At 36.7% G+C, this 18,963-nt stretch overlaps 1 protein-coding gene across 1 annotated transcript; it reads left to right on the top strand.

Moving 5' to 3' along the window:
• Positions 1 to 3,003: 3,003 nt before the first annotated feature.
• Positions 3,004 to 18,936, top strand: LOC115455535 (H(+)/Cl(-) exchange transporter 3). The gene is given in 14 exon segments (XM_037446326.1): positions 3,004 to 3,124; positions 5,613 to 5,642; positions 7,304 to 7,440; positions 8,882 to 9,085; positions 12,915 to 13,065; positions 14,052 to 14,210; positions 15,325 to 15,464; positions 15,743 to 15,925; positions 16,489 to 16,724; positions 17,272 to 17,373; positions 17,375 to 17,478; positions 18,271 to 18,384; positions 18,387 to 18,410; positions 18,708 to 18,936. Coding segments are annotated over 14 exon segments (1,860 nt in total). The 5' UTR covers positions 3,004 to 3,063; the 3' UTR covers positions 18,923 to 18,936.
• The last annotated feature ends 27 nt before the right edge of the window (positions 18,937 to 18,963 follow it).

Raw genomic sequence — 18,963 nt, 5'->3', positions numbered from 1 at the left:
CAATTAGCGCGTACTTTTCTTAATGACTTTACGATATCTGATGTAAAATATGTTGACGTGACTACACTACGATATAATCATGATCATTACGATTTTCACTGCTAAAATTACGCCTCCGCTTTTGGTAGAAAATTATAATATTAAAACCGAGATAAAATCCGCAAAATAGTTTTATTTTAATGTTCACCTATAGCTTTAAAACCTATAAGCTGGCGGCTCCACTAGGTCGTATGTGCAACTAATCTATCTATCTTCTATCTATCTATCTATATCTATACTTATAATAAATCTGTAGAGAGGTCAATTCTGTATATGAAATATAGTTCCAAAATAACAGGGGGTGATCAGGGATCGATACTGATTTGCCAAAAATGCAATTAGTAAAATTTTTGTCTGTCTGTCTGTCTGTATAACCGTTATAGAAACAAAAACTACTCGACGGATTTTAACGAAACTTGGTACAATTATTTTTCATACTCCTGAGCTGGTTATACTTTTCATCACGCTACAATTAATAGGAGCAGAGCAGTGAAGGGAAATGTTGGGAAAACGGGAGAAGTTACTCCATTTTTTAAGCTTCCGTCGCGTGTGCAACCTTAATGGTTAAAGCTACACAGAAATCATGTATGACGGAAATGTTCTCCTTAAAATTATATAAAAAATTTCCCACGACAGCATATGTCTATCTTTTATGGTTGACTCACAATAACACGTGTAACTCCCGATAGCTTAGCAGTTCGAAGCTTTCTCATTATATTTGTCTACTCATACGTTTATAACACTCTCAGTCATCCCTAATTAAAAAGTTAACATTATTAAATATTCCATAAAAAAGAATCATATAAAGCGGTATAGAAACACCAAAGTTATACATGAAATACGCTAATAATAAGCCATCACGCGTGAATACTGAATCATGCTATATGCTTCCTTCGATTTCACCAGGATCCCATCATCAGACCCTGACCGGACAATCGGACCACCTGCACACCACCATCACATTAAAAAAACATCCCGACAAATTGAGCACCTCCTGCATTTTGAAGTCCGAAATCCACGCGGGCGAAGCTGCGGGCGGAAGCTAGTGTCAAATAATGTTGTTTTATACTTGTACAGCAAAGCGACGCCACTGCACCCGTTGGTAAGCGGAGTGGGTCCAATGGAATTTCGACTGACGAGAGACGATTACCCCTCAGCAGCCTACATGATTATGCCGGCTTATTGGATCCGATATTCGTAACTTGTACACTAATTCCGTAAGATTCGCGTCGATTAATACGATAATTAAAGTTATTAGCCCTTACTGCCGACATTACATAACGAATTACGTTTGAAATATTAATAATCAAAATTTTCACTAATCACTGTTTAGTCACTACTCAGTACTCACTTCCTCGCGTCGTAGTTTTGGAGTACAAGAGATAACATGTTGAGTGAATCAACGGTTGTAAATATGTTTATTGATTTTACGAATTACAATTTACAGCTTAACTTATAAATATATATTAAAATTCATGAAAATGTTTTAAATTGTTTATCATTACTAATTTGCATGGCGTTCCGGTTAGTTGTCTTGGCAAAAAAATATTTATTAAGTACCTCGTGTAAAGCTATATATATCCGCACTTACCTTGATGGGATAAGCAGAAACGCTAGAAGCGAAGCGTATTTCCCATGATGTTATAGTCTAATGATTGATTGGATTCCTTATCTACATTGAATGTATGGTCGGCCCTAAATGTAGTTGATAGCTAGACGTTCCATATTAATTATGTTATTCTTAATTTGTGCATCTAGCTGAGAATGGAACCGGCTGCCGATACCTCGTAACTTTTCGAAGTTACGTGTGTATTATTTATCAATTATAGTTTGCTTTAACGACGTAAGAAGATATCGTGAGGAAACCTACATAACCCATAATTCTCTATAAAATTTCGAAGATGTGTGAAGTCTGATTACCTGCACTAGGCCAGTCTGGCTCACTAAAGCCAAAACCTAAGTAGTAAAGGAGACCAGCGCTCAGCTGTGGGCATTACATAATACAAATATGGTGCTATTTTTATTAATCTTAATTTCCTTTTCCCTCCTACATTAGAGATTATATTGTAAACAGCTGTTCACAATCGCGTTGGTTTGAGCACCTCGGTTTTACAAAATGCGAAGCACAATAGCGCCGGTCGTTCACAATGCTCCGTTTGTCGTGTAGCCTTCGACGCGTACAATGCGAGATACCGTCCCATTCGCTCCTAAGATTAGCCTACGTAAATCTTACCGATCTAGGAACAGAGTTGAGCACTAGGCTTTTACAATGTTTAATATTAAGGCATAAATAAGACTTTCTAAAAATGCTGCATTTCCGACGGTATTACGAAGGGCGAAGAATTTTGGGTATGATAGTAGTTATTTATCTTTTGTTAAATACACTCAAACGGGTTCCAAACAGGGACAGCGTCGCATGCATTTCTCTATTCCACGTTGTTAGTAATCATCTCATGATCCAGTTCCTCTTCGTTCATATCGTTACATATTCAATTAATGTCTCCTCTGCTCATCAATGCAAATACTGCCTCTTGCAGCTCGAATTTCTTTCATTTTCCTATAGGTACTTGAACCAAGTGACTTCCCTTTGACCTCAACGATTGGCCCTGCTTGGAAATGTTTTGAAATGTCCACATCATTATTCACGTCATATTTGGAGTACACTATTCTTACCATCGGATTTAATATTACACGTTGCCCTGCCTGGACTAAAAAAAATACCGTATCCATTCTATTTACCCTTCAAACCCACAGTTAATTCGTTTATTAGAATTATTAAACTTTTATAGAGTATGAGCGCTGAATTCTCAGGGTTACGTCATTTCAGCGAAGTCAAATATTTTTTCAAATATTAGTGTAAAGTTTTCACAAAACTGTATCCTTTTTATCAAAGTCAAACTATTGAGACAAAAATCGCTCATCGATAACTTGGTATCGCACCATTTCTGAGATTAGATAATTCTGGTCAGTACAGTTTGAGTGGTCAGTGTAAACAGTACTAACGAGAAACAGTGGTTGTTCACGATGATGGAAGCTTCGGAGGCCGACCGCGACGAGCGGCAGCCCCTGGTTGCAGATGATGTAGGTAAATCCTAGTGGACATAGATCTATACCAACTGGCATGAGGCACATTGCTATATGTCTGTAGACAATATATGTGAATACGTGGCAGATCTTGCGAATGTGGAGTAAATTACTTTCCATCAGCTCGTAGACTCCAAGCTGGTTTTCTTTGCGCGTAAAAGGTTAGTTGCAGAAATTTGCAGGCCAGAGTAGGTGTCGTTGAAAAATCTGTTACGCCGGCTTATCAATGTTTTATACACGTGCAGACATGTGTATCGGAGCTTTTGTAAACAGAAACTATGACTGAACATTTGTAGATTATACTTACCGCAGAGTTAAGCCATATGAATATTTGATACGGTCGTATTCATTTCAAGTGTTTTGCAAAGTGTGTTGTGTGGCGTAATGGATAGTGAAACTTACAACCTTGACGCTAAGAAATGTTTTCGTTTGCAGTGTTTGTAGTAATAGGAAGTGAAATGGCCAGCTCATAGCACGTGATCGATGTCGTCACGACAGCTCCCGTCATTGGCATCGAGGTTACCCAGTATTCTCAAGATCTTTAATCCTATTTTAGTATTATTTAAAAGATAATTTCAATTTACTATCACATCGTGCCCGTACGCATCACGTTATTAATGTAATACCTACTTCAAAAGCAGTTAGGTATAGCAGCGCTGAGTTAATCGTTTGTTTTTCGGGGTCTTGCTTGTTACTTGGTACTAATTGAATTTAATTATGCATCGTGTAACTTATTTCATGTTAGTATTTCGGATGTTTCAATTATGTTATTACCTTTGATTTCGTTTGCGTATATTAAGATTTTGTGTTGCCTATTGTTTGATTTCTACCATTATGATGATGTAGATGTTATCGCGGTAAGTGCTTGTGACGATAAATACGAATGTTTAGATACAATAACCAAACATCATATTTTGCTTTTGGGTGAAGTGTAGAGTAGTTAAAACCAACAATTTATATATTTTTCCAGCGAGTGCTTATACGGACTAAAACCATAACCCGTACTGCGTCCGGAGCAGATCACCTAAATATTTAAATCGATGCTTATGACAACTGTCTTTATAAACATTTGTAATGATTTAATGTTTTATCAAAAATCTCGGTAATATTACATATATTACTTATGTGCTATTCAGGGATGTTATGGATATGAAATTTCGGATATGGATACGGATATGGATATAGGAATAAAATTATATCGGTTACGGATACGGTTACGGATATGTAATTATTTCGGATTATCCGGTACTTTCGGATAGTTTCGGTTACGGATATTAGATTAAAGTAAAATAAAAATATTATGTAATACAGTAGGGCGACGATTACTAACTAACGTTCGTCGTCATCGTATTAACTATCGATGAACTAATTGGAGGACATGGGTGTTCGGAAAACCTCTGTGTTTTAATTTGAGATAAAGTTTCAGTGAAGTAGTGACACCTCCTCTCCGTGAAAAGTTTTTATCATACTGTTTACATTTTGCAAAATTACCTTCAACTTGATCAAAAAATGTCCAAATTGAAGTACACACTTTGGACGCATTTTGTCCTTATAAATAAATTTAGTACGTAACACACCACTATTCCTTCATTTTATTAAATAAGTACCTACTCCTAAATAAAAAAAATACTATTTTTGAATGAGGTTATGTTATGACTAAAAATTACAAACAAACTACATATACAAGATGGCGTGTGAGCGGTGAAACAAAAACTTGTCGGAACATATTATCCGTAACTTATCCGAAACTTTTTTAACGGATACGGTTACGGTTATGGATATATTTTTATTTCGGATATCCGATAGTTTCGGTTACGGTTACGGAGCTCCATAACATCCCTAGTGCTATTCTTGTGAATCTATATTCAATGGATTCGATGTATGGAAATTTTCTAACATGTGTATATCACATTTCAAAATGACAGAAAAAGAAATGTATAAATATCAACGAGTTATAAGGCTTTGCAATTCGGAGGAATGATAACAAATGAATTAGATGTTAAATAAGAAATGCAACACCTGTTTTGTGACGTTATAGAGAACGTGCGGTGCGGGCGTAAAAGATTTCTTGATAACTATCAAAAACGCCCACTCTTGCTTGAATTCATATCTTTGTATTATGAATTGCTATACGATTGTGGGAAAAAAATTAATGCGGGCGGCAGAAAAGGATACCTTATTTAAAAAAAAAGTTAACATTATTAATTATTATCACAGTAACTTTTATAATTTATTTGTTGGCAACACCGAGATTGACGCTTCAGCTTGCGTCGCTCGTGTATTTCTTGTAGTGTTATTTTTCTTTGTTAAAAATATAATTTAAACACTAATCTTAGTTACTTTAGAGCAATAAACACTGTGATAATAACATATGACTAGTTTATAAGCTTACATTTTCATTTGACGTGCACAAGTGAGTTTGTGAGGTACTGTACGTGAAAAGTTTTGGTGCGAAAGAAAAGTTTTTAAAAATACAATATTTGTTGCAGGTGACGCAGTTTTATTCTCCGGGATGCAAGGTAAAGTATTTATTTACTAGATAATTATTATAATACGTGGTTCTTTGATCGATTATTTAACTAAAAGTACGTAACGCAATCCGTCTTGCATCGCTCATGAAACGTAGTGTTGGTGACGTATCAAACACAATAAAAATGATATTTTCACATATAAATAACCTTGAGGATTCATTGCATGCTTTTTGATATATCAATTTGAGTTATTTATAATTATGCATGAGGTAAGACTGCATTCACACTGCTTGTAGTAAACATTTGATAATGTTGCAACATGTGCTATTTCCCTTCTGTATTTCGTTTTGATGGCTGGTTTGACAGTCGGCGAAGGGCGCGCAAGCTAACTTACTAACTACATAAAGTAAAAATCTAGAAGAAACATGGCTTATTAATTTATGAAAGACAATGTTTTACATCAATATATGTTTGAAATACCATCAGTGAAGTTTAACACACTATATTTAATTGAAATTGACTGTAATTATTATCATATCAATTTACTTTGTGACATTGTAAACATGGATTGTAATTAAACATTAAATATTCATATTTTAACAGCAACATGTTGTTAACTCTTGGTCTCTCGTGAATCGCCGGCGAGCCAAGACAGCTACATGACATTTGCGTGTGTCACGGGATTATAACCTTATATACTACATATATACTACATAATAAGGTTATTTTTCCGTCCACCACCCGTAGCTGTCAATGTTTGCCGGCAAACATTCAGCTACCTCACGGGTTAATAAAGCGGTGTCACATTTATAATAATGGAATACTAGCTTCTCCATGAGTCACCCTATGTGAATGCTTTTCCCTAAATAAAAGTATCAATTTGTAGACAAATAAACCGGATATAAAATTGTTTACTATATATTTTTATAAATCTGATGATTATGCACACATAAATTATTGCTTACTTATTCTATTAGTTTTATATGAATGATTGTTGTGAACATTGAGTAATGTTAGATTAGTGCCGTGAGAGATATATAATCTTTATGGTTGTAGATAACTTGTGACAATATTCTTTCATGTCTGGCAAATAGGGCATTTTTAATGGATAAAACAATTATAATACATAACATAATGGACAATAAGCAACAAAAAAGTAAATTAATCTATTATTAGTTAGCCTAAATAATTTTATGTTAAGCTATTAGAAATAAATAAAAATTGATAACAAACATATGATGCAAATCAAATGAACAGGTGAGGTATATTATAATAGCATGACACAACATATGAACATGTGACCCTTTGACTGTAGCACAAGTAGTAATTATTGTATAAAATAATTGCAATTGCTTCTTTGACGTCTGATATATCAGTTTTAAATTAGACAGTATCAATCTAATAACTACTTTAATTTGCTTTAAATTTTTATGTCCAGACAGTTAAATTGCTTTATGCAATTTTGTTATTTTAGAATGGTGTATAGGGCACACCTTCTGGTGCTGTTCTCACAATTTCATTATTAAATATCATTATGCGGGAGGTGTTGTTAGTTTCTATGTTTATCTTTGGTTAAATGTGGCTTGGGTATTTCATGTGTTATATTCATTGTGAATGGAACTGGATGTATGCAAGAACAAACATTTTGATCCTATCAATTCCATAATAGTTGTTTTAGTTTCACTATGCAATGGCAATGTTTGTTTTAGGGGATGATGATATCCCAGGAATTGGCCAGTACGATGACTTCCATACAATTGACTGGCAAAGGGACATTGCAAGAGATCGCATGCGACACAGATACATAGTCAAGAAGAGACAGGACTCAATATGGGATTTAATAAAGGTAATGTGCTAGTTTGATGTTTTTCTGGTGTTAATAGATATTTTCTATGAATACATGAACTAAATTAAACATTTGTACAGTATAATCCGTTTATTATGACTCTGCCTATATTGACCAACCTCTTATTATGACGTAATTACACTACGAAGTTTGGTTTTCATATAAGATTCTTTATAAAAAAGTCGGATATAATGACTTCCCTTACAGTGACATGTCGCTTATTGTGACCCCTTTTAATAAATTATGTCCGATTATAATGACCGACATGATTCTTTACGCCTTCGGTAATGTTCGTTGATGCCCGACGACGTTCGGCACGTGGTTCGTTTTATTTTGAATCTCAGTGATGGGGAAGAAGAAGTCGAGGAAGAACCATTACCTACCGCAGAAGAGGCATTAAAAGCTGCACAATTATTATCCTGATTTGTTCATAGCAATATTGAAAACGATAATTTGACCATAGCGATGTCTTCTATACACAATAGTATTAGAGACTGTTTTTACAATAAAATAAAAAAAACAAAAAGCAGACAAAAATTACAGATTACTTATATTAAAAATACAACTTTTATGTACATACATACATACATACATTTTATAAGTTACTATGTTTCTCTATTAAAGTACTTAAATACATGCATACCATTTACAAAAAAATGTTTTTTTTTCACAAAACGCTTTGTATGACGTCCGCTTATTATGACGTGTTTGTCAATTCCTTTCGATGTCATTATAAACGGATTCGACTGTATATCTTTACTTTAAATATAGCATGTTCCAAACAATTGGGTTATATTAATACACCATGGGTCAAATCTTTCCACTAAGTTATTCACAAATATTTATTTTAAATTGTATTGTGGACTTGAGAGTCTGATAGTTGATGCTCTCAAGACAACTTGTATCTTAGTGTGGAGTTAAAGTAAGTTTGCGGAATACAATTGGTAAGACTGTAGTCTGTAATTATGATTTGACCATAGTGAAATGATGTCCAGATACGGTATCATTTCGCAAGAGATGATTATTCCACACCAGTCAATATAATACTGACTTGTTTAAAATCTTACTGCTCTTCTCAAAAAATAGTTATCACCCAATAACCTGTGGTTTTAGACTAAATTTACTTGTAAATGTTTATTTTCTTTCCACATATTTTTTTATCTCTATGTTTGCTTTGATCAGATGACTTCGCTGGGATATGGGATTCCCATACAGTTTTCTATTAAGTCTGATTTAGTTAGATAAATTATTACTTTAGCTTTACTTCATCTGATGATGCGCAATGGTAAGACAATTCTCGTCCTAATTGACATATACGAGGCATTTCAGTTATTCAAAAAACGGTTATTGCTATTAAAAGTGCTCTGTCTGAATGAGGCTTTAGCGTTGACAATCGTAGAAAGGGATCCTGTCTAAGATCGTTGATGTTATTACCATCCAGGGCGCTCACGACGCGTGGTCGGGTTGGGTGTGCGTGTTGCTGGTGGGCGTAGCGACGGGCATGGTGGCGGGCGTGATCGACATTGGCGCGTCCTGGATGACTGATCTCAAGTTCGGCATCTGCCCCGCCGCGTTCTGGTTCAACAGGGAGCAGTGTTGCTGGTCCGACACAAACACCACCTTTGACAGCGGGAATTGTTCACAGGTTTGTGTTTGTTTTTTATAGAGACTGGTTACTTCGCATGACTTGTATTGATATATCATCATGCCGTAGATCACCACATGTATGGAGGGTCTTAAAAAAATGAATTTAATTTTACTCTTCATTATACAAATAGTTAGTTCTCATCATATGAAAAAAATATATATTATTCATTAATTTTGTGGTATTTTACCGAAGTACATTTTCCTTCCTTTTATTTCGCAAAGCGTGACTAGTAACTATAAGGAAAAAAAATCCTATTAAACCCCGCTTTGATTAGGTTACAGCATTTACTTTTCGTATTGTATGGTAGGCTTGAAAAGTATACCTTATTGATGCTGAATATTTATAACTTTTCCGCACTCGATCCTGGTCGGGTTATTGTGTGTTTTAGATCTTAAAACTAGCCATAGCACTTAGGGATACAGCAGTAGATTTCCTTCTTTCTTAAATTAAAAATCTACCTAACAATATACAGGGTCATTTTGTAACCCTAGACTTAAATTTAACTGCGAGAAAGTCATCTTGAAAGAAGCAGTTTACTATAAGTTACTTTAACCTAAGGTCAAAAACAAAAAAGTAAAATTTTCAAACAATAAATATTCAAATAGTCATTTTATTTTTACACACCCTTTTGCCACTACTACTATACTAGAATTCGTCGGAGCGGCAACATCGCACACAGTCATTGATAATATTATGCTCACGCACACGAACGAGTGATGCACACTCGGAGCGCAAGGGTAGTTCGTCGCACCGCGCGCCGCACCGCAACTCGAACAGCTGATGTCGGCATTTTAACTACCTAGGATTTTGTGTCGTGCCACATCACTCAATCAACAATTAGACCAGCAGCGACGACGCTACGCCGACGTTACAAAAAGACACATACCTAAACATCATTATCATCATCAGCCACATAAAGTCCACTGTTGAACATAGGCCTCTCCTAAAGATTTCCGGACGGACCTGTCGAAAGCTGCCTGCATCCAATGTGTTCCCGCGACGTTTATCAAGTCGTCTGTCCACCTTGCAGGTGGACATCCAACGCATAACATAAACATCACGCACTAATCATCACATTTCATTAGAACCATATTTTCTATGCTCAAACTATCATCATAAGCAAATGACACTAATCAAACAACCACAACTGCATAAGTTAGGTACACATAACACATGATTTCCGTAATTTTAAAGTGGTTTCATTCTTTTAAATCAAAACACACACATTCTAATGTAGGTAGTTCATCCATTTTAGTAGATAAATAGGTATAATAAATACGTTCAATGGTTAGATTTATAACACTCATAACAATAAAATATCATTCTGCAATTCTGGCAATTCACACGAACAATTAATAATGAAGTTGCAATCTTGATAATAATTAGGTAATGTGATAGTTTGAGGGTAAAAATGTCGAACGACGGGATACGTCACGGCGCGGCGCGGCATCCCAATAGGTATCTAACATGTTTTCAAAAAAGTAAATGCGTTTACCAATACCTAATGATGTTTAGTAGATTGCTTGTTCCTTTAAAAGTTGTTTCATACTTCGAAGTATTTTTAATACAGTTAATTTGTGACTACCTCGGTGCCGCAGTTGTTGTACGGATGCTTTGCTAAGGTCACGGGATCGAACCCGGGTCGGACAAAATGATATTGGATTTTTCCATTCAGTACCTATCGCAAATTCATAAATCCACATTAAAATCGTAATGACAGCCTCCGACAGAAACATAATCAATAGATTGTGATTAGTTCAGTTTCGCGTACGCGTCAACGATGCAACTTCGCGATCGTAAAATATTCAAAATGACAAAAATATTTTTAAAATAAACTCTATTTTATACACGTTAAGGTCGCATTTAGGGGACTACTTTAAATTTCTTTGTGCCTGACCGACCAACACGCGACACACGAGTTTAGCGAATTCCACAAAGTAGCGGCAAGGATCTGGAGTTGCCTGATGTCCCGATTTGCGCGGGATGTCCCGATTTTCAGAATTCTGGGGACGTGACCCGTTTTGCACCAATAAAATTATTAAAACCATTAAGTATTATGAAAAATAAACTACGCATTCATCACTGTGTTGAGTGCGACAATGCAATCAAAATAGCACGTATCATCTCACTAGCGCTGAAGGTACAGTTTTGTTTTATTCTCTTGCTTAGAGATGCGACTACCCGGCGATCTGTGCTTTGATGTTAAAACAGACATCCAAATTAAAACACAACTTTAGCATGACTTGGCAGTGATATTTTTGTAAAACGCAATACATAAAACTTAAATTAAAAAATACTTGCTTTTTATGTCCCGATCTACAACACTAAATCTCGATTTGTTTTACCTTCTTGATTTTAAACAAATTGACCCTGGCAACACTAGTCTGGAGGTACACGATATTTGACGAGCCAGAGTTTTACAACTAACACGTGCCCTGGCAGTGTTACCAAACTTTTTATTATTACCTTATTGTGCAATATCTTGTTTATTTTATACCCTATATGCCTATTGAAAATGAATGATTGAATCCAAAATCTCTATTATACTTTATTACTTAAAATAATGTTTCAAAAATACTAAAATATTGCTGTGTATTATTTTAATTAGGTAGACTTTTCATTAATCATTTCATCATAAATCATTACTTATTTTATTTTGTAATACAATTGTGTGTTAAATCTGTTAGAACATCATGTAATAAAAAAATCTAATAGAATTTTTGAAATGCTGTGTCGTTTTAGCAAGCTTTTTGGTAAAAATGTTTATACTGACAACACTGCGAGTTTAGGCGAGAAAGAGTACGACTATTGTATTGAATAGTCGCGCGCTCTTCGGACTCGGTCAAAGACTCGGACGCGTTGCCATAGTGTCTATCTAGCAAAGAAATGGTACAGAAAGCATAATATGACGTTCGGTAATGTCTACGTAGTCTTCTTTTAGATATTATGACAAACCGAAATATTAATGTTGGAATTAAAATAAATGTCGGAATATCATGTAGAATCTACAAAAGATACGATACCAATAGATTTAAATCTTGTAACTTTAATAATTATGTAGGTAATTTTTTTGGTAAGAAAACTATTTTATTAGCGAAAATACTTAACGTTTATAATTGACGAAATATTTTTTGTAGTAATTAATTATTGACTCAATGAACTGCTGCACCCAAGTCAGTGAACGTATTGGGAGTTCATTTGTGAGCTGACCTTCTGAACCCTATAGGTTCGGTAATAATATCATCAGCTGTGACGTAGTTCATTCACTTCAGTTAAGCGCGCTAAGAGACAGCGTGATCAAAAACCATAAATCTAAAATCGGGATTATTGACGTAAATATTCGTTACTTATGAATAATATTTTGCACGGTGTTACCAGAGGTCACCACGAACCTGTGGTTTCATTTAGTAACGCAATGTCGAAATGACCCTGTATATTCCTCGATTCTTAACGAAATTGAAGATTTACATAACAGTTAAGTTCCCTTACCGACAATTTCAAAATGATCCTAATCCTAATCTTTGATCGATTTCAAGAATAAAGCAATCAAAACAAATCGTTTGTAAGCATACACTTCATTTTGATTGATCCATTTTCGTGATCGCGAAAAAAAGATTGGGATCGTTTATTGATATTAGATATTGCGCTCGACTCTACGTGAACAAGTCGAGCGGCGAGCGCGACGGCTCCGAATAATATTGACTGAACTAATACATTATATTACAACTGTTCACGTCTTGCCACCCAAGCGTCACCGACCCTTCCGCTCAACCAAAATGTAAACGGTGTACCTATCTATACTTTTGTGGTTGGCTGGTGTCGACAGTGGTTGACGTGGCCGCAAGTGTTCGGCGACCGCGGCGACGGCGCCGGCGCATACATCATCAGCTACCTGTTCTACATCGTGTGGGCGCTGCTGTTCGCCGCGCTCTCCGCGTCGCTCGTCAGGATGTTCGCACCGTACGCCTGCGGATCCGGTCAGTTCAGTCAAAAAATGTTTTATTGCCAGCTTCACTGAACACCAGTTGCAGTCAAGTCGCTGTGTGTATCAATAACACACATACTAAAGCCTTTTATACCCGAAGGGGCCGGGCTGAGGGGGGCGTTCCTGGGGTGCACCTTTTGCCGTGCTTATTCCACCCCATGATCATATAGGGGACCAACCATATCGGCCATATCGGGCACAAATTCCAGACTCCAGGCTGATGCTGAGTAGAAAACTCAAAATCACTGCCCGACCCAGAGATCAAACCCGAGACCTCAGCACTGTATTCGTACCGTAATACAACTACTCCACGGAGGCATAATAAACTAATAATAACAGAACATATGAATAAGGAGTTAAGTATTAATATTCAGTGCTGGGTATCGGTCTATTCCTCTAAGATAGTCTACCCCTTAGCGCACCTCGCTGGCCTACTACAATGACAGAGTTTAAACATTGTTTGTTGTTCAAAATTTAAAACTTCTAGGTATGTAGAAAACTTTTCATGTTTTCGTTTCTTGATCTCCAAAGGAAAGAAAGCACTTTTGTCGCATTACCAGCATTTTGTTTTATATCAGATGCGGAATTTCGAAGTTTAAAGTCTTTGTAAGGGGCTTCCTTTAGAATATTTCAAGAATTGTTTTTTACACATATACTGTAGCTGTTTTAAATTTTTGAAAATGTAAACCGGTGGAAATATCATATTAATATGTACCCTTCGTCTCCATTGCAACCTAACAGCAATGTATGTCGCGTTTTAAACCGATATTACTAAAAAGAGTACCAAGTAGGCTTTCAAATTGTAAGAAGCATTGTGTTAAAAAAAATATTTAATAAAAAGGCATGTTAATTATTTTTAGAATCGTTTTGAAGCTTAGAATTTGTTTATTTATGTCGCTGACTGTATATTTCGTAAAATACGGGATATACAATCACCCTGGAAACATAAATATATCTAATATTATTATGTGTCCGCAGGTATACCCGAAATTAAGACAATCCTGAGCGGCTTCATCATTCGCGGCTACTTGGGCAAGTGGACGCTCATCATCAAGGTGGTGGGACTGATCCTGTCGGTGTCCTCAGGCCTGTCCCTGGGCAAGGAGGGACCCATGGTACACATTGCCAGCTGCTTGGGTGAGTGAATTAAAAGTTAATACAAGTATATTTGAATGAATTAACAAATTTCAGTATCACCTCATTGGTTGCTGTATACATTGTACACTGCGATACCGTCGGTTCGACACGACGGAAAATAATATATATACATAACAACCCATACGAGATTATAAATCTCATATCGAGGGTCTCACACCTGCGACGCGGATTTTTCAAGTTATTATTTATTTGACAGTATGTTTCCATTCAGATTTGAGTGAATTTAATAGTATTATAGATTTAACCGCCAGACCTTTCTTGAAAAATTAACTAACGAACGCTAAGAAGCTATTATCTTAAAAACAAAGCAGGTTCTTATCGTCCGTTCACAGCGCTAGGACGGTTATTCGGTTGTTATCGAGTGTTATTGAGGTGATCGGCCGCACGCACTGATGTTCATGTGTCGGTCATGTCATTTAAGAGTACAAGACTATTAGAAATTGCAAACTTTACTATTCAATCTTTTTTTTTTTTAAATATCATTTATTTCGATCGTTTTGGTCACGTGACTTATTTTTAGCAATAGCTAGTATATGCCATTCATACATTCTCGAAAAATCTGTAAAGTATTTTTATGTAAATTCTTTTGTATTTTTGGTGAACAAGTATAAGTGTAAAATTATATAATGTATTCTTATGTTTACGTGGATGTTAGACATTGAAATTAAACTAATTTTCGAATTCTATCGCGGTTTTAGTATTTTTTTTTTATTTTCTCCCCGAGGTTTCGAAGACTTTGCAGCCTAAAAAAAATACTAAAACCGCAATAGAATCCGAAAATTAGTATTTCAAGATTATATCATATTAAGAATACCATCAGTTTAAAAATAAACATTACCTACTTATGATTTTTTAGTTGCTCATTCTAATTGAATCGTGCTACTAAAAGCCTGTTTCCACTTTCCACTGAATCGAAGACATATCATAATTAAAGAAAACTTTGTGAATAGCGATTTTGAAAACACTTCGAATTATTAATGTACCACCGCCTCAGAAGGTGCTATCTCTCGAAGAAGCAGCGCAAAACTCGCTCAGAACACGAACTGTCAAATGAGTCATATGGAACTGTAACACATGTATGTCCGTTGCGCAGGTAACATCTTGTCGTACCTGTTCCCGAAGTACGGTCGCAACGAGGCGAAGAAGCGCGAGATCCTGTCGGCCGCAGCCGCTGCGGGCGTCTCGGTCGCGTTCGGGGCGCCCATCGGAGGCGTGCTCTTCAGCTTGGAGGAGGTAGGTCGCGAGACATCAGCGGCGGTCTGCCGTGGCTACAGGGGAGGAACACTTACAGACTTAAGAGAGAGCTTACCATTGTAATTACGCTGAAATGCAATATAGAGTCTGAAAATAGATAAATACATCTTTTCTAAATCAGTATCTAACAAGAGCTGGCACTTGAAATAGACATGTGACGGACTTATTGCAGGCCAAAACCTACTTACGTTAACCTTGAGCCAGCAAAGTTAGTTTTCATACAAACAAATCTAACACTTGTGTTGTTTTATCGGCAGGTGTCGTACTACTTCCCGCTGAAGACGCTCTGGCGGTCGTTTTTCTGCGCGCTGATCGCGGCGTTCATCCTGCGTTCGATCAACCCGTTCGGCAATGAGCACTCGGTGCTGTTCTTCGTCGAGTACAACAAGCCGTGGATATTCTTCGAGCTGATACCGTTCGTCGGTCTGGGTATTATTGGTGTGAGTTACTTTTCATTATACAGGTGTATTTTTGAGACGGAGCAGTAAGGGCAGCCACCTTAACTGCTGTAGTAATATAGAAACTTTTACGAGACTGTCCATTGTTTTTGAAGTAATATAAGGTATAAGATACGTGGATACATGGATTTTGGAAAAGTGTACACCAAGAAAATGCGCATAATATTTAAATTTCACATGCATTCTAAGCTGTTAACTAACAGTATAAAAAGCACCATCCCATATTTGAGTTCATACTTTTGTCTTCACGTAGTGATGGCTCTTTAGTGTCGTATTTGAAAAAGGCCGATTTTCACTTCTTTAGCGCTTTTTTATGTAGGCACTATACCCTAAACTACCATACCCATTAAAAAAATATACATTTATTATTATTTTTTTATTGTATTAGTAGTAAATAGTACTTAGACAACGAAACGCTAAATAAGTCAATATTGCGATTTTTTCGATACGATAGGTTACTCAGGAGCGGTCGATAGGTGTGCAGTGTTCTTTATGCTTTCCTTAAACTTCTTTGTTCCAATAATCTAACACACAATACTCCGCAGGGCTGCATAGCGACGATATTCATAAAGGCTAACATCTACTGGTGCCGGTACCGCAAGTACTCGAAGCTCGGCCAGTACCCCGTGACGGAGGTGTTGGTGGTGACGCTGGTGACCGCCATCATCGCTTACCCGAACCCGTACACGCGCATGAACACCAGCGAGCTGATCTACCTGCTGTTCAACCAGTGCGGCATATCCAACACGGACCCCTGTGGTGAGTGTCATGCTGCACTTTGGTATGAACTGGTTGAACTAATATTAGAGGTCCTTTGGTTTTGTTTAGGTGGTTTAGATGTCTGGATTTATCTAAGTGGAATTAGTTTTCATGTCATTACTTACTCAAATGAGTTTCATTTTTTCAATATTAATGGGTTTGGTTCCTGACTACATATATTGGTTTATCAAAATTCCAACGTCGCTGTTTTAGATTCCATGAAATTCCCAAATTTTTTCAAATTTCCATCATTACAAAAAAAAAAAGTTCACCTATAGGTTTAAATAAATTGTTTTATATTATTTCATATTAAATTTAAAATGAAACAAGTATTTTTATCAGTTGTCATAATAATAATTTTTAATAATAAATTAAAATTTTGTTAGCAGGACAAAAAAAGATAAAAAAAAAGTTACATATAGTTAGTGCACCTTGAAAGGTTTGTAGTTCACTCCATGACGCCTTGTCAGCAATGCATTCTCTTAGTAACCAAACTACAGACACCGAAATTAGAATACTATAGTTATAGTGATTAAATCAAATATACTTACCTTACCCATCAAATGTAGTGATTACAACCGCAACTTCACCGACGCGAACTCGGCGATCGAAAAGGCAGCTGCGGGGCCGGGCGTGCACCGCGCCATCTGGCTGCTGGTCCTGGCGCTGATCCTCGCTGGTGATGACCATATTTACTTTCGGCATCAAGGTGCCGTGCGGTCTCTTCATACCTAGTCTCGCGCTCGGAGCCATCGCCGGCAGGATTGTGGGCATCGGTGAGTACAACTGTGCATTTATAATGATACTAGAAGTCAGGTTAAAAATTAAAATATTTCCCACGCGAGCAAATTATTCTGATAAAGAACACGCCTATATATTTCAGGATACGGTCTATCCATGTGCCAAATTTTATTCAAGTCTGTTCAGCGGTTGAAGCATTTACTTTTACCAAACCAAAGATGTAAACAATTTCACATTTCTGTTTATAATATTAGTCAGAAATAAGATAACATAAAAAGTCTCTTGACGAGTTATTAATATTACTAAAAATCAATGTTTGGTCATAATATAGTGGACATTATAATTGAGAAATAGAGATATATTGTTTACTAATGTGTTAGTCTCATATATGAGTGGCTGTCTGAGTAGGTACTACTCAGTAAGCAGCAGGGAACAGACATTGTAACTAAGTAGTTACTGTGCATAATGATATTTAATATCTTATATCTCAGTAATGGAATGGATGGTGATTCTATTGTTTATAGGTGGTCAGACCTCCTACCATCATGCAAGCGGAATAATTGTGTAATAAAAATACGTAGATATCAGTGTATAGGCTTATATAGGGGATGGGTAGGCCTTGCCCAACCCTAGTATTGCGTGTTGTCTACTGAAAAGATTTTGAAGTAGCCTACTACTGTTACAAATTGTTATAACAAAGAAAAGTATTATATCTGTAAGTAGACAGAAGTAATTTTATTTTTAATGCCATTACAATGGCCCCTTGAAATGCTCTAGCTATACTCATGTACGCCGATAGTTATAAACGTCACCTCATCGTTTCGCAGGTGTGGAGCAGCTTGCGTACCACTACCCAAAGATCTGGCTGTTCTCGGGCGAGTGTTCGACTGGCGACGACTGCATCACGCCGGGCCTGTACGCCATGGTCGGCGCCGCGGCGGTTCTGGCGGTGTAACTAGGATGACTGGTGAGCAAAACATTTACTAACAAACAGGCCACCATAAACATGTCGCGGGAGGACAGGCGAGGCGGTAGTCATCATTCCTCAATTATAGACCTACTAATTATTAATTACTTACTAATCATGTGAAGTGAGGTCATATTGCCGTGTCTTTATAAAAAATCTATATTACAAACTCAGTCTAACTTAATACGATGCAAATAAATACACGGTAAATATGCGTATATCTACGTGTTCAAGTAAAATAAATTAATATCAAACTAAATGGTTTGTGTTGTCTACAATATAGTGTGTTGTTTCCAGTGTCCCTGGTGGTGATAATGTTCGAGCTGACGGGCGGCGTGCGGTACATCGTGCTGCTGATGGCGGCCGCCATGGCGTCCAAGTGGGTGGGCGACGCGCTCGGCCGCCAGGGGATATACGACGCGCACATCGCTCTCAACGGATACCCGTTCCTGGACAGCAAGGACGAGTTCCAGCACACGTCGCTCGCCGCCGACGTTATGCAACCAAAGTAAGTGATTATAAAGTGAAGCTTAGATTAGCAATAAAATATGCA

Source organism: Manduca sexta, unplaced genomic scaffold (genome assembly GCF_014839805.1).
Source record: "Manduca sexta isolate Smith_Timp_Sample1 unplaced genomic scaffold, JHU_Msex_v1.0 HiC_scaffold_2862, whole genome shotgun sequence".
NCBI lineage: Eukaryota > Metazoa > Arthropoda > Insecta > Lepidoptera > Sphingidae > Manduca > Manduca sexta.
The sequence above is the reverse complement of the archived record's forward strand: the minus strand, read 5'-3'. Positions and strand labels throughout refer to the sequence as shown.